Below are 21,538 nucleotides of genomic sequence, written 5' to 3'. Positions count from 1 at the left end.
TAGTTCCTTCTTTTGAGTGTTTCGTGTTTTGGTTTTCGGTAGCTCTGAATTGGCAGTTTCCGTCCCAGGTAATAGAGAAAAATGTCTATGTGTGTATCTTATGTTTATCTTTTTTGTTTCATTTTCATTAAACCCTTTATCACTTCTAAACCTACCGGTCTTTCTAACTTCTCTCAAATTATATGAGCGAATTAATTGGCACACCGAACAGTGTAAATTGCATACAAATTTACAATACGGTTAGCGCGGTTTTTTCACTGCAATTTACACGTACCTGGGTTTTAATAGTTGTGATTTTTTTTAATTATTAGCGATTATTTTTTATTCGGCCAATTAATAAGGTTGTATGTTTCTTCATTGGGTCACGTCAATGGGCATTTCGCACTTGCTTTTATGACGAAGGCATGCTATCCATGTCATTCATAACCAATTTGATGAAAACCTCAATAATTTTGGTATAAAATGAAATGTTTTGCAATTTTCGCGCTCAGTTTTGTAACCTTTCTTCGTTTCGTATAGTTCCTTCTTTTGAGTGTTTGGTGTTTTGGTTTTCGGTAGCTCTGAATTGGCAGTTTCCGTCCCAGGTAATAGAGAAAAATGTCTATGTGTGTATTGCGTGTATCTTATGTATATCTTTTTTGTTTCATTTTCATTAAACCCTTTATCACTTCTAAACCTACCGGTCTTTCTAACTTCTCTCAAATCATCTGAGCGAATTAATTGGCACACCGAACAGTGTCGCAACAAATTTTCAAAATCGTTTAATTTATATATTATTTTCATTCCTCAATATTCATGCCCTTGTCCGTTTTTGATTTGCAAAGTTATTTAACCTTTTCATTAATATTTCAATTACCTTTCGTTCAAATGCAATTTTCTAATCTTTCATCTGTCACAACTCTATTCGTGTAGAGATAGGTCAAGTTGATCGGTGATAATGTGTTAATTAATAGCATCTCTGTTCAATTGATGTTGGGTTTGAACATTGCTAATTGCACTGTGTAGGTAATTGTTTTTGCATTGGTTGAATGTTGATTGAGTTGTTATCACCACTAGGTCGAGGGAGTTCGTTTTGGTCTTCCTATTGATTGTTGAGAAGCTACCGCTATCGAGTGATGGATTAATAAGGCTAATTTTGTGCTCTGTGCATTTGATTGTTCAAGTTTATCTTTCGGATTGCTGTTTCCGTGGGTCTTGCAAACCTCTTTGCGGTACTTTTTTACATCAATGGATCATAATTTCATAATTGTTTGTTTATATTTCATGAAGAGGAGAGCCTTGTATTCTTTACTTCTTCTTCTTCTTCTTCTTTCTCTCTGTTTGAATATTGAATATACCTAATTGATTCTACTTTCCTTGTTGACAAAGCACTGGTTCAGTTCATAGTGGAAAGTCCATTTCGTGGAAACTATCATAAAGAGTTCTTTTATTCCAAAAGTTCAGTTTGATAGTTTTCTTCTGTTCATTTCTACCGTGTAGATTGTAGAATGATGGTACTACGATTTGTGACCATCTGAAGCATGTGCACAGTTTTCACTTACCATATCTGCAGGCAGATCGAGTGTATCTATATCTACCAAAGCATCCTAATTGGGATAATGCATTCTAATTGGAAGAATTTTCTAGCATGCTTTATTTACAGAGCTGAAACTTGGCAACGTTGTACGGTGAGCGATGGCAAATATTTGCAGTCATTGTAGGTAGATTTATAGAACACGAAGCAAGAATGGAGACTATCCGCAAGATTACGCTTTTGAACAATTTTCGAATTCTAAAGAATTTAGGGACCTTTTTTTGTGATTTGGGTTGGACAACCTCTTTCTTTTGTCCTTGCTTTGCATATAGGTAAATGTTCTCGGCATTAGGGTGGCTTTGGAATTCAAGGCCTTTTTTCCAGTTGTGTGCTTTGCATCCTCGGTCCATTTTTCTGGAGGTTCCTCGATAAATTCCTGAGCAAGCCCTTTGCATCCTCGGTCCATTTTGCTGGAGGTTCCTCGAGAAATTCCAGAGCAAGACCCGTGCATCCTCGGTCCATTTTTCTGGAGGTTCCTCGATAAATTCCAGAGCAAGACCTGTGCATCCTCGGTCCATTTTTCTGGAGGTTCCTCGATAAATTCCAGAGCAAGACCTGTGCATCCTCGGTCCATTTTGCTAGAGGTTCCTCGATAAATTCCAGAGCAAGCCCTTTGCATCCTCGGTCCATTTTTCTGGAGGTTCCTCGATTGATGGTACTACGATTTGTGACCATCTGAAGCATGTGCACAGTTTTCACTTACCATATCTGCAGGCAGATCGAGTGTATCTATATCTATATCTACCAAAGCATCCTAATTGGGTTAATGCATTCTAATTGGAAGAATTTTCTAGCATGCTTTATTTACAGAGCTGAAACTTGGCAACGCTGTACGGTGAGCGATGGCAAATATTTGCAGTCATTGTAGATTTATGGAACACGAAGCAAGAATGGAGACTATCCGCAAGATTACGCTTTTGAACAATTTTCGAATTCTAAAGAATTTAGGGACCCTTTTTTGTGATTTGGGTTGGACAACCTTTTTCTTTTGTCCTTGCTTTGCATATAAATGTTCTCGGCATTAGGGTGGCTTTGGAATTCAAGGCCTTTTTTTGCCTCGATAAATTCCAGAGCAAGACCCGTGCATCCTCGGTCCATTTTTCTGGAGGTTCCTCGATAAATTCCAGAGCAAGACCTGTGCATTCTCGGTCCATTTTACTGGAGGTTCCTCGAGAAATTCCAGAGCAAGCCGCGTGCAGTTCCGGATCTGTGTTTGAGGTTCACACGATTGCAATGATTGTATGTGAGTACCAGGTCGTGATTGTTCATACCGCCGCTCTCTTAATGCAGACTGAAATGAGGAATGTTGTTTATATATATTTTTCAGCACAAGAACTGTTATGTGAAGAGTAAAGAGTTACCGTAAGGCTATTACTCGCCAATGTTGCCAGACGATAGGTATCTTCATTGGTTCACATTTCAGCAGGGTTTAGCTAGATTCAGCTCGAACACAGAATCTCCAATGTCGTGAGTTAGGGTAGAAACACACTACTATCACGTCACGTGAGCTCATCGGGAGTTTTAAAGATGTGGCTCAAATTTCTCCCATATACATAGTAGGTGATTTCATTGATAAAAGCTACACTACTATGACGTCACATGAGCTCACGTGACGTGAAATTTGATAGTCTTTGAAGTTTTCCGCGAATATAGGATTTCATTTTGTCTTATGTCTTCAAAGAATCTTGTCCGATGAAAATCGAAATTGATGGAAATCGGAATTTTTATAGATTTCGAAATTTTCCGCGCGTGAGTTAGGGTAGAAACACACTACTATCACGTCACGTGAGCTCATCGGGAGTTTTAAAGATGTGGCTCAAATTTCTCCCATATACATTATACATACATTGTAGGTGATTTCATTGATAATAGCTACACTACTATGAGGCACATGAGCTCACGTGACGTGAAATTTTCCGCGAATATAGGATTTCATTTTGTCTTATGTCTTCAAAGAATCTTGTCCGATGAAAATGGAATTTGATGGAAATTGGATTTTTTATAGCTTTTGAAATTTTCCGCGAATATAGGATTTCATGTCTTCAAAGATCTTGTCCTTCGAAGGTGAAGGATCAGATAGAAAGTCCTGAACAACAATCAACACTTTGCATAGAACACTTAACGGAACACCTAGCATAAGATTGAATATAGGAATTTCATGTCTTCAAAGATCTTGTCCTTCGAAGGTGAAGGATCAGATAGAAAGTCCTGAACAACAATCAACACTTTGCCTAGAACACTTAACGGAACACCTAGCATAAGATGCAGACTATGAATGACCTAGTTTTACGAGTTTTGCGACGTAGTAGTAAGAACTCTGGCGTAACGCTCTCACGTTGGTATCGAGTACCAGAAAGTGGTACTTATCGAATACCAGAAAGTGGTACTGAGTCTAAACTTGCTTGATACCGATCCAGACGTACCAAATCGTTGGATTTTGGACCGATTGCTTCCCCATTTTGTCTTCTTCAGCTTCTTCTTTTCAAAATTAGTTACCCACAGAATCTAAAAAAAAACCTGAGATGTATTCTTTAATTAATTCCCACTCATTTTTACTCAGTTTTTCCTGATCTTTTTTTTATGTGACTATTTGATCGATATGTTAACAAATTTATTAGAACCATCCATCCTTATTACCATTATCTACTCGAGGGTCATTCTGATATGGTTTCTAGGACACGGCTACTTTGGTCACTCTCTGTATCTCCTTTGGGTTCTTCGTTGATCTTCTCTGCCCTTAGGGTTCAAAAACCATCCATCCTTATTACCATTATCTACTCGAGGGTCATTCTGATATGGTTTCTAGGACACGGCTACTTTGGTCACTCTCTGTATCTATCTCCTTTGGGTTCTTCGTTGATCTTCTCTGCCCTTAGGGTTCAACCCGAGTCCAATCCGGTTTATGTGATGTTCATGAATGTCCCATTGCGAAGACTGGTTCTCATATTCTTCATATCGGTTGATAAGTTAGTATCCTTGACTAGGTGATTTACCCGTGGATTTTCCTTAACCGCTCTTAATAGCTGTGATATGTCATTCTGTTTTGATTTTTCTTTTATATGGTCTATGATGTTGTGGTGGGTATTTAAAGTCTTGGTATTCCCCAAGCTCTTTGGGAGTGGTGAATGGAAATCCTCGCTATTGATACTGTTGTTAAAGTTATGGGGTATTTCTCGAGTCTTGTGATTGATAGAATTGGTTTGGAGTTGGACAATGCTTAGGAATTTGGCATTGCTAGTTGTTGGTTTCCTAGTAATGTGACATTGTGACTGTTGTTTTATGATTTTATTCCATGTCAATCGATATTGCCCGGGTTATGGCATTAGTAATGTAACATTGGTTGTTGGGAATTCCCTTCATTTTCTCTTGTTCCTACTTTCGATGTGTTTTGTGCTTTTTCTCTCCCATCCACCTCAAGGGGACACCAACGGCCTATTCTTCCTCCCGTATTCGACGACTCTGACTCGATTTTTATTGGTTGAATTTTTGTATCAACAAAGCAGGATCAAAATGGCAACATCAGCATATTGAAATCACATATCAACTGAGCTTATCGAAATCAGATATTTTATGTTGAAGGCGCATGTGCAAATAAAATGACAACCAAGCACTATTTGACTAATATTTTGTAGCCATCTTCATTCTGCTTTATTAATTTTCTGTATAATTTCTTCTGTTTCAGGTGAGTTCTCTTCAGACATATTGACCACTTATGCAGGACTCATTTATTTCAGACGTGAGTACTTTCCTTAAATGGGCAATTCATAAGTTATTGAAGATATTATCTATAATCTATAAATTGAACTAGGAAAATAACCTAAAATAGTCAGTATGATCCTGACAATGGTTACCAACATATGCATAATTTAAAGCAATTCTCTGTCCCCGCCAGGGCTCGAATCCACAACCTCAACGCCTCTGATGGGCTCTGTCTGATCAACACATTCCTTTGCGTTGGAGGTTTTGCCTCTAATGTCTGTAAAAATTGATAACAGCCAAAGTGTGGAATAGTGTAGCAAAAGAAGATACTCAAAGAGCGTCAAGATACCAATGCAGACACCGCTACATAATAATAGAAAATAGATACTCGTATCTAGATTATCAGAATTAGAAACTAGTGTTGATGAAATATTGACGTGATGACGCAAGTCCTTGTTGTTTATGTTTGGCAGTACTCAGTAGTTAATGCTAGTACTGTATACATGCATATACCACCTGTAGCGTCTTCCCCATTAAGGATGTGCAAATCACCGTAATCAAGACATGTCGCACGTAACCAAATTCTTTGAATAGTCTAATCATCTCATTCATAGGAAATACAACAACACGTAACCAAATTCTTTGAATAGTCTAATAATCTAATTCATAGGAAATACAACAACATAGTAAAAACAGCCAAAAACAGTTGGCCTCAAAGCAATCACTCTAAAGCTGATTGAGAGAGCGACGACAAACGCCGACCCCATCTGAACATGGGAAAAGGCAAAGAAAAAGAAGCAGAAGAGTAAATACAGCAACTGCTCAAAATAGTTGCCAATGTTACCATCGAATGAGCTACATACCTCATCAACTAATCATGTATCAAGCTTTATTGTGGTCCTGAACAGACTTGATGTGATATTTGTCTATCAGGTTTGTTTTTTATTTTGCTTTTATGACTTTGAAATTTGTTATCAACTTGCTCTGAGATTGTGCACTCTTAGTATTTAGATAGCACGTTAGATTAAGTGATTTGAAATTTTGTTTGTTGGTATCTTCTGAAGTTTTATGTTACCAGTTTTATAATCACTTGGATCACAAAATATTATTCAAAACTCTTTGTTAACTTCTTGTTTTAGTTTGCAATCTGCAAATTAGTCCTCATCAACCGTCGGACTGTAAAACTGGGCATGATCATAGCTATTAATTGAATATAATTTGAATTCAATTTAATATGGGACCAATAGAATATGAAATTTTGGAAAAGATCTTTTCAGATTTTTTTCCCATTAATTGTACCTACATAATTCGAGTTTATTCCACGATTTTATCAAACTTTTTTCCATCAATTGATTAGTACTAAATTATACAGCTTTGCTATTTGCCGTTGGTCTTCTAATTCATGCAGGAATTCCAATTCAATATCGAAATTGGCGTAATCTCTTCCAAAATCTGTGTAAACAATATGTAACCTTTTGTTAAACCACTTGGTTGGAATTGGTTTTATGACTTCCACATGGAACATAGCTAATTAAGTTCGTTCGACAAAAAATAATATGCTAATTCGCGAGGTTAGTGAGTTTTTTCAACTTTAGTATGCTATGTTTTGCTATTATGGCTTTGTTGACAAGATTTAGAACTTGAGAAAAAATGTGGTGTTCTTCTTAAAAAAAAAAAAGTTTGACCAGTAGTGCGGCCTGAATTATAATAGTCGTCGGTTGTTGTGACAAGATTTTCGGAGGAAAAACGGAGATTTAAAGGATTTTCTTTTCCTTAGTTTAGAATTTGTTTATATTGGAGTTCGCCCCGTAGTCCAACTAAGCCGTGAGCGCCTGAACGGCCCTGGTTGATAATTGCTTCGCACCAATCACATCCGAGCCTGAGACGGAGATGGATGTGAATGGAATATTGTTTAATTGCTGACGTAGAAGCCCAAACGTTAATGAACGACAAGGATCTACACCTGGTTGACGCACGCACATTGGTAATCCAAACAACAAGTATCTTATTAGTAGAATTTGAAGAACGTGGATGGACTGAGTAATAGACGAAGATTCTATGACCACCTAAAGTTTTTAAACGTAAGAATGCTTGAAATGAGAAAGGAAGTAGTAATTCCAAGTTCTTCTCCAGACATTCGAGGCTAAATTAAGGGTTATTTCCAGAAAATCAAGAGAATATTAGTCCTTGTTGATTTGGGCCATCCTTTAAAATTCCTTCCAACAGTTCCAGCCCTCTGGTGATAAACTCCTAGATCCACTGTTGATCGACAGTCCTAATTATGTCCTTATCTCCTTATCGATCAGTAGAAAACTGCATATTGGATTAATTTGCTCTGCTTAATGTAATAATATGTAGTAAACATGTGGAAGTCATGTGGGTTGTACAATGTGCAGTGGTGTTGTGTACAGGTGTGGGTGTGATTTGCACTTGTACATCTGTTTCCATACATATTGATATATTACCTGCTCTTAACGTATTGATATAATTATTTGCTTTCAACATATTCCCCTCAAGGATATTTCTGTTATTGCTGGTAATATTTTTTTATTGATTTGAAATTGGTTTTGTTGTGTGTGTGGAAGTTGTTATGCAATTGCCATTGTCTATCGTTGTTGACTCAGATGTGGTCTCTGTACCCGTGTGTGTTCCTTGCTGCTCCAATTAGAATGCCTTTAATGTGTGTAGGTGTGTGTACATTGCGTGAAGGTGTATCGGTTTAGAAATATGACATAAATCATTATTGTAATTTATGATCAATTGAAGTGTTCTACTGTAGGTATGTCTATTACGTTAAAATAGGAGCAATCCTTTTTGCCTGGAGGAAATTCTTTACACAATTATCAGCCTTTTTGTAATAAGTAGGCCTTCATTTACCAGGGTTTTTCCCCCTTAGTTTGATAATATTTATTATCTTCCAGATAGATTGATAGATCATTTGAAAGGTCTAACCACAGAATGGTCCATCTGAGGGCTTCTCACTTTGAAGCATCTTTCCTCATCTACTCATCATTATTTCTCCATTTTCCTCTTGGTTTTTACCTTTGTGTTTCCTTATTTCCTTCCCTATATCTTTATCAATATCGGAATGATTATGACTTATATGAATGTGTTTTGTGTTGTTATCTGTTGGGTTTTCCATCCGGCCTGCGCGCGCCTCTTCTATTCTCCATTCAGATTGGCGGACAATTCGCCATTTATTATCATTTCTCGAGGTTCTTTTTTTCCTGGGCCGTTTTTTTTCCTTATCTGGAAATAATGAGCAATTTGATCGTAATAACTCAAATGATTATTATCGATAAACATGCACCTTTGTTAACCATATATGTATTCCTAATTATAACCTGACATTCTGCTAACAAGTGAGCACTTTCAATTGTACATTGAGTTATTTGTAATAATAACTAATAAATTTACAATATTATACTGTTTTACCCACGTGAATCACGTGTTGTACATGTGACACTTGTGACAGAGGCAGAAAATACGCAATCTTAGTGGAGGCATTTCACAAATTTAACTTTAGAAAGAGCGTCATTTTTGTGAACAACCGAGCAATTTCATCCAATGGAGTGGTGTACACTATACAGGTGTACAGTACCATGAATGTCTTTTCTGTTGTCAGAATTCATATTGATCAATGAACACCAAATTTGACATGTGCATCCGGAGTAAAATCAGTGAATACCCTACCAATAATCCATATCATACTGCTTTAAAAAAGTGATATCATACCGCCAATAAAAAAGGATGAAGGAATATAGTCATAAAATTTCATAGGGACTAGTGATGCATTAATATCTCAATAAAGGTTTTCATAAGGTAGTGACGGTACGCAATCTTAGTGGAGGCATTTCACAAATTTAACTTTAGAAAGAGCGTCATTTTTGTGAACAACCGAGCAATTTCATCCAATGGAGTCGTGTACACTATACAGGTGTACAGTACCATGAATGTCTTTTCTGTTGTCAGAATTCATATTGATCAATGAACACCAAATTTGACATGTGCATCCGGAGTAAAATCAGTGAATACCCTACCAATAATCCATATCATACTGCTTTAAAAAAGTGATAACGCAATCTTAGTGGAGGCATTTCACAAATTTAACTTTAGAAAGAGCGTCATTTTTGTGAACAACCGAGCAATTTCATCCAATGGAGTGGTGTACACTATACAGGTGTACAGTACCATGAATGTCTCTTCTGTTGTCAGAATTCATATTGATCAATGAACACCAAATTTGACATGTGCATCCGGAGTAAAATCAGTGAATACCCTGCCAATAATCCATAATTATCATACTGCTTTAAAAAAGTGATTTCATACCGCCAATAAAAAAGGATGAAGGAATATAGTCATAAAATTTCATAGGGACTAGTGATGCATTAATATCTCAATAAAGGTTTTCATAAGGTAGTGACGGCATTAGCAATAAAGAATACATAGACTCTTCAATGTGTAGTAGTAAACACATCATCTCCGACAATAACAAACACATTATTGTTAATCAAAATACAGGAAGTACTCACTCTCAATGTTCAGACACTGTTGCGTTGTAGGAATGAATACAGTGTGCACTTGTGCAGTTGCACTGAAACATTGCTCTGACTTGTGATTTGCAATTCCAAGGTGCAACACGACTGGCTTTCAGTGGCGCAAAGCTGGCGAAAAACACCTTCGAAAAATTTTCAAAGATTTTTTACATATAGTAAAATTTCATCCAAGCAATTCAGTTTACTTAATTTCACCCTTTATTACGAGTATGTATTCCTGTTTCCAATACATATTCGTATTGCATACAATAAAACATATTTCATAACATGATAACACAACACTTCAGGATGTTGGAATGTTGGATAGATATAAATTTAATTTTATTAATGTTGAACATTTTTACAATGGGCACTTCAATATGTTTTTCAAATACTTTATCTGGCTTACTCATTTGTTGTTTGGTGAGCAATGTGCACTTAACAATAAATCGTACATACTTCAACGCCACGCCACTGAATGTCAATGTTAAAAACAAAGGGGAAGTCCTTTGTAATCATGTGTTCAATAGTATTGTGAATTATGAGTATTTAACACCTAATGCTACAATAAAAACAAGGAAAGTACAGACCAAAACCACAACTTTTTCCTTACAATTAGCGATTACAGGATCGTTGACAGGGGGGGTTCATCCGGTACATTATGTGGTCCGGTGCCGGGCTCTTCAAGAGACCCAGAACCAGCAGTCCTCCCTCCTCCTCCTCCTTCTCCTCCTCCTCCTCCTTCTCCTCCTTCTCCTCCTCCTCCTTCTCCTCCTTCTCCTCCTCCTCCTCCTCCTCCTCCTCCTCCTCCAAAAGTGACGAGGAGAAGCCTATTGATAGAGTTCGCCCCGTAGTCCAACTAAGCCGTGAGCGCCTGAACGGCCTTGGCTGATAATTGCTTCGCACCAATCAGATCCGAGCCTGAGACGGAGATGGATGTGAATGGAATATTGTTTAATTGCTCTGACGTAGAAGCCCAAACGTTAATGAACGACAAGGATCTACACCTGGTTGACGCACGCACATTGGTAATCCAAACAACAAGTATCTTATTAGTAGAATTTGAAGAACGTGGATGGACTGAGTAATAGACGAAGATTGTATGACCACCTAAAGTTTTTAAACGTAAGAATGCTTGAAATAAGAAAGGAAGTAGTAATTCCAAGTTCTTCTCCAGACATTCGAGGCTAAATAAAGGGTTATTTCCAGAAAATCAAGAGAATATTAGTCCTTGTTGATTTAAGCCATCCTTTAAAATTCCTTCAAACAGTTCCAGCCCTCTGGTGATAAACTCCTAGATCCACTGTTGATCGACAGTCCTAATTATGTCCTTGTCTCCTTATCGATCAGTAGAAAACTGCATATTTTATTAGCGGCGATAATTACCCCAGTTAATTTGGCTGATTGTTTATTATCTCGGATCTAGGGATAACAACGTCTTCAGTCTAGATTTCTAGAACTTTCAAGTCTGGAAGTCAATTTAGTCAATTCAATTCAATTCAAGTCAGACGGTTAGATGGTCGCTCAACAAGACCAATTCTGGGTTCACAGACACAATACATCAAATAAAGTGAATCCCCCCTCCCGATGGGACTCTTAAGAGGGGTTTATTTACTAGAGAAAATTCCCATTCACTTAATCATCCTTTAATTTGTCTACTATGTAATGTAAATAGTGTAAATACATACTTAGGTAATGATAAATCAAAAAAGTAATACCTAATAAAAATAAAATGTGTTATGAAAGAATTGACAAGTTATCATTCAAATAAAAGTTGAGAAAATAACTTGTGTTGCTTCACAGTTTACACCTGCAAAATTACAGTCATCCATCTAAATAGAAGTCAACATGTTCCTTTTGATGTTAAAGTGCTGACAGATATCAAAACATTTCAAGACAAACTAAAAAAACTCAATTAGAGTTTTCTATATCAAGGAATCCTTGGAACTTTCTAGATACAAAACCAATTATTACTAAAATAATACCTAATTAAGAAAAATTGATTTAATTGAGAACCCTCAGACCTGAACAGTCGGTCTGGTAACAATATAAAATAGCGGTAATTAAATAAATTATGAAAATACTACCTACAATTTATATGGGTGTTCACTTTTTTTTTATTGGTGGCTCTCGAGTTGTTTATTACTATCAAAATATGATTTTAGGAGGGTAATTAATGTAAAAATAATTTAATTATTTTTTTAACGAGTTTTTATTATTATTTTATGTAGATCGAGTGTATCATTATATTCATTATACAAGCTCGTGCTTTCTTGTTAACTTGTTTTTTGCAGTTTTCCCATTAAAATTAGAGTTAGAGTGAGTTTTTTCCTTTTATGAGGACTAAACTCAGTAAGAGAAGTACTAATACTGTGACTCCATACATCCATACACGAATATGATAGAAGCTTGTTTTTTGCAGTTTTCCCATTAAAATTAGAGTTAGAGTGAGTTTTTTCCTTTTATGAGGACTAAACTCAGTAAGAGAAGTACTAAAACTGTGACTTAATACAGCCATACACGAATATGATAGAAAATGGAATGCTTTTGACCCAACCTCCCAATAGTCAAAAACACCAATTCAGAAACATACGGAGCAAAAAATAAATAAAGACGTATAACAAGATATTTAACCAAAAGAATATTTCCGAGAAATATCAACTTGAAACTTAACAGAATAGAACGGCAAATAAATTTCTCATCCGGCATATCACGACCTCCTCATATCTGTTCTGCCTATCACTGGAAGGCCAGGGACCAATGATGGGCTTTATAGATTTAAGTATGTTTTTAGTTTGATAACTACAAGTTCCGCCATGCCTTTTCCACAATTTTGGCCATGCCTCGGGATGAACTAGCGGGATTCCGGAGCGAAGCGACGGAATTCAGCTAGTAATAATATATTGGCGTTATTAGCTCATTACTCTATCTTTTTTTTTTCGCCACTGAATGTCAATGTTAAAAACAAAGGGGAAGTCCTTTGTAATCATGTGTTCAATAGTATTGTGAATTATGAGTATTTAACACCCAATGCTACAATAAAAACAAGGAAAGTACAGACCAAAACCACAACTTTTTCCTTACAATTAGCAAAATATTAATATATTGGCGTTATTAGCTCATTACTCTATCTATTTTATACAGACCAAAACCACAACTTTTTCCTTACAATTAGCAAAATATTAATATATTGGCGTTATTAGCTCATTACTCTATCTATTTTAGTATAAATTTTGTAGTAAATAGTCAAGGGAATTTTAAATGATGCTCTCTGTCCATGATTTCAAAGTCAAGGAGACAACATGTTGTATGTTTGGCCTATCTCTAATTTTAGTATAAATTTTGTAGTAAATAGTCAAGGGAATTTTAAATGATGCTCTCTGTCCATGATTTCAAAGTCAAGGAGACAACATGTATGTTTGGCATGCTATCTCCTCATATTGTTTCTGAACTGATTAGCAGAGTATTAGAGTTTTGATCTTGCTTTTTTATTATCTGTTTACTGTTTATTGTTTTTGTTTGTTTCGACAATTTTGTCTACTCAAGGTTCCTCGGTAGACTTGATGCAAATAAATTCCCAATAAGAGAAGAAAAAATAATCGGCAAAATTTGATGACAAATCAAAGCAACCGAACAATGAACAAAAAATGTTTTCCCCAAATTTGGAACCAGATGATTTGTTACCGACAGATAAAATGATAAAATCTCTAATAAACATATTTGAAAACAAGAACACAAAAAATAACGTGAAGAATTTAATTGAAATTCTGAAAAGGGAAAAAGATAGACCTCTAGGTCGAATCAAAGAAACCTACATAACTGAGAGTTGCGCGTGTATAGGAAAGTATGGTGGGACCCATTATCCTATTAGCAAGTATTCCAAACCAGCTCGACAAAAATGTCAGTCTCCTAGTTAGCAAATTCCTTGGAATTTGGTTCACAATTTTGTCAAATGTCAAACCAAAGTTCGGCATGGAATTATAATGAATAGCAGACTTGATGTGATATTTGTCTATCAGGTTTGTTTTTTATTTTGCTTTTATGACTTTGAAATTTGTTATCAACTTGCTCTGAGATTGTACACTCTTAGTATTTAGATAGCACGTTAGATTAAGTGATTTGAAATTTTGTTTGTTGATATCTTCTAAAGTTTTATGGTACTAGTTTTATAATCACTTGGATCACAAAATGTTCAAAACTCTTTGTTAACTTCTTGTTTTAGTTTGCAATCCTCATTAACCGTCGGACTGTAAAACTGGGCATGATCATAGCTATTAATTGAAGCGGTCAAACTTTCTTGACTTGGCGGGGCGGAGCGCTACCGCGCTCCTTAATATAATTTGAATTCAATTTTATATGGGACCAATAGAATATGAAATTTTGGAAAAGATCTTTTCAGATTTTTTTCCCCATTAATTGTACATAGGTAATTCGAGTTTATTCCACGATTTTATCAAACTTTTTTCCATCAATTGATTAGTACTAAATTATACAGCTTTGCTATTTGCCATTGGTCTTCTAATTCATGCAGGAATTCCAATTCAATATCGAAATTCGCGTAATCTCTTCCAAAATCTGTGTAAACAATATGTAACCTTTTGTTAAACCACTTGGTTGGAATTGGTTTTATGACTTCCACATGGAACATAGCTAATTAAGTTCGACAAAAAATAATATGCTAATTCGCGAGGTTAGTGAGTTTTTTCAACTTTAGTATGCTATGTTTTGCTATTATGGCTTTGTTGACAAGATTTAGAACTTGAGAAAAAATGTGGTGTTCTTCTTAAAAAAAAAAAAGTTTGACCAGTAGTGCGGCCTAAATTATAATAGTTGTCGGTTGTTGTGACAAGATTTTCGGAGGAAAAACGGAGATTTAAAGGATTTTCTTTTCCTTAGTTTAGAATTTGTTTATATTGTCTACTTTAACCTTCGCGTTTGGATCGTGTAATTCATCATCTGCAAACGAGGTAGATACACGATTGGTGGCGATGACAAAAACCCTGGTAGTAGTATTTCCTATTCTTCCTGTATATCTATTCCATTCCAATAAATACATAATCAGATATCATATTTTATTACCAATATGTGCTGTAACTCTTTGTATAAACATCAAAGTGAGCCACGCGCGGCGAAATATTACAAATGAAGCCCAAATACACGGGTCTACCTTGAAATTCGTCATTATTGGAGAGATTTATGTGTGAAAGATTTCCATGGATTTGAAATATAGCCCCAATGAATAATGAATGGGAAAAAAATTGAGCATTTGTAATTGATCCAGGAAGTTCCTATGACTTTGCTTCTGAGGAATTTCACAAGGCAAATAGAGGCCACAAATGACACTAGAGGAGCGGTATATCTGAAATGGATGAATAGTGATATTCACTGAGAAGTGAGAGAAAGATGCTGGAAAAGACCAGCAAATGAGAGCCACAAAAGCTCGAAACGGCTCTCCAGGGATGTTGTGACCCACTACCAGTGTATAATACAATCTTATATGAGAGTCAGGAATGGAAGAAGACTCAAATGAACACCTTAAAGAGCCCGGGGTGGATTTTATCCTGAAGGGATAAGGTTCGGACTCGGAACGGACGGCTTTCTACTATCCTGTCTTCCTTCTCTCTTCAGAACGATAAGACCCTAGCAGTTACAGTTCCCTCTATCAAACCTCTTGGAAAAAACACCTTGTAGAAAAGAAAAAAAAAAAACATTCTAGAACTCTCCAGACAGATTCTACTCTGTATCTAGTACTATCTAGAGATGAAACTTGGTTTCCACTGGAAATCTCATCACGGGTCGCCGCGTCCCAATCAAGTGTCATTCATTCTCAATCTAGGCTTGAAAGCGCCCGTGTGACGTCACAACTACGAGCAATGACCTTGAAAGTCGGGGGGGGGGGGGGGGGGGGGGGGGGGAAGGTCATTGGCCTTGGAGCGAGTAGAGCCAGGCAGTCCATGTGTGGCCTTGGCCATAAGGATGACGTATCTGAGCGCGGGAACTGAGGTATTTGGACGGGCTGATGGGATTATTTGATTAATCGATAGGTAACTGGCTTGAAGAATCGATGAGTAACAATCGATAACTGGTTAAAATAATCGATAATAATCGATGAGTAACAACCGATAAGTTGATAATCGATCATCGGAATCAAGGATAGTTAAACTGATTCATCCTTCATTGAAGTTCCTAAATTGATTAGGATATCTATGGGTGGTACAGAATCGGTTATTAAAAGTAACTTCCCACCCCCTGAGTAATGTCTCAAAGATGTGTTCCTCATTGGTAGAAAAAATCACCCAATCAGATTCGACCAGATCTATTCATAAGCATTTGCGAAACGCACCATATAACCTCCTCAGAAGCAATAACTTTGTCCCTAACATATTAACAATTAATCGCGGCAACTGCCAACATAAATCATGCAACCTTGTTGTTCTCTGTGTTGACAATGTGAAAAACGAGATTGAAAATTTGCAACTCATGAACCATTCATATTAGAAAAACAATTAAATAAGAATAATTGATAATAATTAGCGGCGATAATTACCCCAGTTAATTTGGCTGATTGTTTATTATCTCGGATCTAGGGATAACAACGTCTTCAGTCTAGATTTCTAAAACTTCAAGTCTGGAAGTCAATTTAGTCAATTCAGTTCAAGTCAGACGGCTAGATGGTCGCTCAACAAGACCAATTCTGGGTTCACAGACACATGAAATAAAGTGAATCCCCCCTCCCGATGGGAATCCCCCCTCTTAAGGGGGGTTTATTTACCAAAAATCTCTTTGAAAACAATTAACTCCTCTTTTCCAAATATTACCAATTAGGATTATGTTTCACCGAACGATATTTGGCTACTAACGATGGAATAACTTTGCATGAAATGTTCACAAAACCAATTATTACTAAAATAATACCTAATTAAGAAAAATTGATTTAATTGAGAACCCTCAGACCTGAACAGTCGGTCTGGTAACGATATAAACTAGCGGTAATTAAATAAATTATGAAAATTCTACCTACAATTTATATGGGTGTTCACTTTTTTTTATTGGTGGCTCTCGAGTTGTTTATTACTATCAAAATATGATTTTAGGAGGGTAATTAATGTAAAAATAATTTAATTATTTTTTTAACGAGTTTTTATTATTTTATGTAGATCGAGTCCTAAATATATACAGCCCCTTGTGTAACTGACTGACTCACGTATACAAATTCTAACCCACTTCTAGATGAGCTAAGAAGATGCGGTTTTCACCATTGGATTCCATATTTTTTGTACATACTGGGAAAAATCGAAAACCCCCGAAATTCCAAACCGTTCCCGAGATATTGACGTTTTTTAGTCTCCCCATAAGAAATACACAGGGAACAGAGTTTGAGGCCAGCAAAACTTTTCCTACGTTTAATATTTTCTCTCGCTTTTAGTTTTCATTTCTTCGAAACAAGACTCAGGGACGATATTAGTTTTCAGGGGCGAAGCCAAGGGAGCGCGAAGCGCGACCTCATGCCCACCTCGCGAAGCCCCGGGAGCGCGCAGCGCGACCGTAAACGAGGGAGCGCGAAGCGCGACCCCATGCACAACCCGCGAAGCTACCCCGGGAGCACCGCAGCGCGACCGATAACCAAGGAGCGCGAAGCGCGACCCATGCACAACCAGCCGAAGCCCGGGAGCGCGCAGCGCGAACCTTATACGCAACCCCGCGTAGCGAACACGCGAAGCCCCCGGGGGGTGGAGGGGGGCGAAGCCCCCCTCCCGAGCACGAAGTGCGAGTGTATCATTATACAAGCTCGTGCTTTCTTGTTAACTTGTTTTTTGCAGTTTTCCCATTAAAATTAGAGTTAGAGTGAGTTTTTTCCTTTTATGAGGACTAAACTCAGTAAGAGAAGTACTAAAACTGTGACTTAATACAGCCATACACGAATATGATAGAAAATGGAATGCTTTTGACCCAACCTCCCAATAGTCAAAAACACCAATTCAGAAACATACGGAGCAAAAAATAAATAAAGACGTATAACAAGATATTTAACCAAAAGAATATTTCCGAGAAATATCAACTTGAAACTTAACAGAATAGAACGGCAAATAAATTCCCAATAAGAGAAGAAAAAATAATCGGCAAAATTTGATGACAAATCAAAGCAACCGAACAATGAACAAAAAATGTTTTCCCCAAATTTGGAACCAGATGATTTGTTACCGACAGATAAAATGATAAAATCTCTAATAAACATATTTGAAAACAAGAACACAAAAAATAACGTGAAGAATTTAATTGAAATTCTGAAAAGGGAAAAAGATAGACCTCTAGGTCGAATCAAAGAAACCTACATAACTGAGAGTTGCGCGTGTATAGGAAAGTATGGTGGGACCCATTATCCTATTAGCAAGTATTCCAAACCAGCTCGACAAAAATGTCAGTCTCCTAGTTAGCAAATTCCTTGGAATTTGGTTCACAATTTTGTCAAATGTCAAACCAAAGTTCGGCATGGAATTATAATGAATAGCTTTTTTTTCCTGCTAGTGGTCAGTAGTCTGCTGAATGTTCGTTCAATTAAGTTAATTGCAGGTGCATTGGCAATTAGATGCATTTGTTAACCATCGCATCGAGTGAAGTCATTAGTTCTCAGTTTTTGGTATTTTGACTTTCTACTCCCTACGGGCTTTTTTTTTCCTGCCAAAGTACAATTTGCAGTCATTTTACTTCTGCTTTTATTCTACCTTTTCCCAATCCCAATTTCCATTTGGGGTCGGCATTTCCATTTTGTGCTTAACTTTCAGTGATTTCTTCAATGAAGCCTATTGACCATCTTGCACTTGCAGTGATTTCTACATATAATGCCTATTCTGCCTGTATGTGTTTCCATGATATGAATGATATCTTCCATAATACTCACATCATTGTTAATATTGTCTTGTAGATCAATGCCAACCACTGCCTATTTTAGTGTCTTCAGTACGAGCAAGTCCATAATACCCTCAATTCATAGTGTGTTATTAGGTAACTTTGATTAACTGCCTCTTTTTACGAGGATGTTCTGTGTGTCCTTCCCCAATTAACAATTATTTTAATTGATTTGTTCGCTGGGAGAATATTCATAATTATGTCCTTATTAAATTATAGGTACTAATTAATGGCTAGCATTACTGCCTTGTGAATAGCATTGGATAAAATCCTTCGACAATTATGACTTTGCGGATTTTTTATTTTAAACTGATGAGCAGACAAGTCTCCACGTGGAAAAGAAAAATGGGACTGACAAGACACCAGAATGAGCAGTCATTTTAGGGGGGAAATTAGGCATAGGCAATTAGACAGTATGATGAAATTGGATGTACACAATAAGAAAATAATGTACTAATAAATTAGCCAAAAATCAGTTTCAGAGGGAACGAAAAGGGATAAAAAGAAAGCAACGTGAGACAAAACATAATGCAGAACGAAACCCTATGAGTTGCCAATTTGCAGATAAGTTTAATTATTTCCTTATCTTCATCGTGAGAACGGTACCTATTAAGTCACACAACAGCTACGTGTACTAAAACTAAAAGAGGGTGTTGTCTCGTGTGTCGGATGTTAAAGAAATCTTGAACTTTGCATAATGAAAAGTTGACTAACCTTGGAACCGAAGTGGGCTGACCGGATCCAAGGCCGAAGGCTGCTCATTCTATTTCTAATTCTAATATGGAGATATTAAGCACTTTCGAGTCACTGACTTTCAATCTTCAATTCAAGTTTGCTTGAAAAGGTTAATGAGAAAACGTTTGAACCGTGCTGGGAAAGTTTGAAGATATGTCTTGAGATTTCATGTAAACGTTAAGATTTTTTAGTTGACTTGTAAGCCAAGGACTCACACCATTTGCGTCCGGTAACCCCAAATCATATATAGCCGACCCGTACCCCTTAACGGAACGATTTAAGGTTTGATGATGAACCCCAAAATATCCGATTTGCAGCTCCCCGTAAGCGAAGTTGAGGGGTTTACATGGATGGGCAAACTTGGAGAAATCTGCGAGTGAATGAAGTTGCTATTTCGAGTCATAGTATGACTAAGACCTACACGAAGAACGGAACTGGTGACGTGCATCGTCCACGTAGACTGGAGGATCTTGTACAGAACGGAACTCACGTACTGGGACTGCCCCTGAATGAAGTTGCTATTTCGAGTCATAGTATGACTAAGACCTACACGAAGAACGGAACTGGTGACGTGCATCGTCCACGTAGACTGGATGATCTTGTACAGAACGGAACTCACGTACTGGGACTGCTTTAGCTCTTGGAACGGAAATTACGACCAAGATGGTCTAGTTTTAGTACTTTTTATCGATTCATAGTCCAATTTTTAAAGCTAAATAGTGTAGTTCAGACCTATATCTTCGTACCACAGAACAGAATTTATGACTGAGCTTTCATTAGTCGCTTTTATAAAGACTTGAAAGAATAGTTGTGTTTGTGCAGTATCTACGGCCCAATTTGTACCGAACTACTTCTTATAAAGGTGCATTACAAGTTGTCTGGATTTTACAAAGGAAAAGTAGGAGGAACCCTTCTTATTTGTAACCTGATTACTTGGATTGTCAGGTGTAACTAGACTATTACTACGTATAGTAACCCTCCTCCTCTTATCCTGTACGCCCTTCCATGATCCCTTTGAAAGGAAGGAGTTTTTTTATACTTGTAATAAACCTTTTTACCTCTGTTTACCTGTGAGATGATAGATAAAAATCACACGCACTCTCAGCAAATTGAAAGATTTCCATGTCCACTGGATCACAACTAATTATTGCTAAAAATTCAATAAATGTTGACGATATATTGACAATGTTCTTGCTAATATCTGGGCGGTAAATCATGTGTGAAAGATTTCCATGTCCACTGGATCACAACTAATTATTGCTAAAAATTCAATAAATGTTGACGATATATTGACAATGTTCTTGCTAACATCTGGGCGGTAAATCATGTGAATAACAACGTAACAACTATTCTCGATAAGTAATATCTGGGCGGTAAATCATGTAAATAACAACGTAGTCAACAAGCTATGAGAAGAATTCATTGCCGGAAGCCAACTGGATTCTCTATTCTTGTGTTGTCCAATTCGGTGCAATAGACACGATGAGTCATTTTGTGTAGTAGTCACTCGTCAGGGTCATTGAGCGGACACCCACGAGTCGATTCTTTTTGCAGTCTTCTCGTTTAGATCTGTATCCAACTCCATTGATGGTGAGTTGGCGATATTTATTTGCGGCAGTTGACGTTTTGTTTTTGTTGATATTACTTTGATTTTGTGTTTGATTGTTCTTGTAGGTCCAATTCGGTGCAATAGACACGATGAGTCATTTTGTGTAGTAGTCACTCGTCAGGGTCATTGAGCGGACACCCACGAGTCGATTCTTTTGCAGTCTTCTCGTTTAGATCTGTATCTAACTCCATTGATGGTGAGTTGGCGATGTTTATTTGCGGCAGTTGACGTTTTGTTTTTGTAGATATGACTTTGATTTTGTGTTTGATTGTTCTTGTAGGTGTTTTGTTTTGATAGATTGGTATTGATTTTGACTGTTCTTTGAGGTCTTTTGATCATGTCTTTGCGAACTTTGATTCATATTTGCATCCGAATCCAAAGATTCTTTCTCTGATTTTCCTTCACCTCCCACATTCACCTCAAGTTTTGGTTCTGTTGAAACCTTTGGATTTTTGCTTTCAATTTTTTCTTCTGTTTTTT

General features: G+C 36.9%; 1 protein-coding gene across 1 annotated transcript in view; it reads left to right on the top strand.

Annotated features, from left to right (window-relative positions):
* The first annotated feature begins 356 nt into the window (after positions 1-356).
* LOC103505367 (3-phosphoinositide-dependent protein kinase 1) overlaps positions 357-21,538 on the top strand; it is a 78,255-nt gene continuing 57,073 nt past the window's right edge. The window contains exon 1 of the mRNA XM_026820696.1: positions 357-584. Coding sequence (XP_026676497.1) covers positions 468-584 — 117 coding nt within the window. The 5' untranslated portion in view covers positions 357-467. The remainder of the gene's footprint in view (positions 585-21,538) is intronic.

The sequence above is a fragment of the Diaphorina citri genome, unplaced genomic scaffold (genome assembly GCF_000475195.1).
Source record: "Diaphorina citri unplaced genomic scaffold, Diaci psyllid genome assembly version 1.1 scaffold168, whole genome shotgun sequence".
Taxonomy (NCBI): domain Eukaryota; kingdom Metazoa; phylum Arthropoda; class Insecta; order Hemiptera; family Psyllidae; genus Diaphorina; species Diaphorina citri.
Note: the sequence above shows the minus strand (reverse complement) of the source record. Positions and strands in the feature narration are given on the sequence as shown.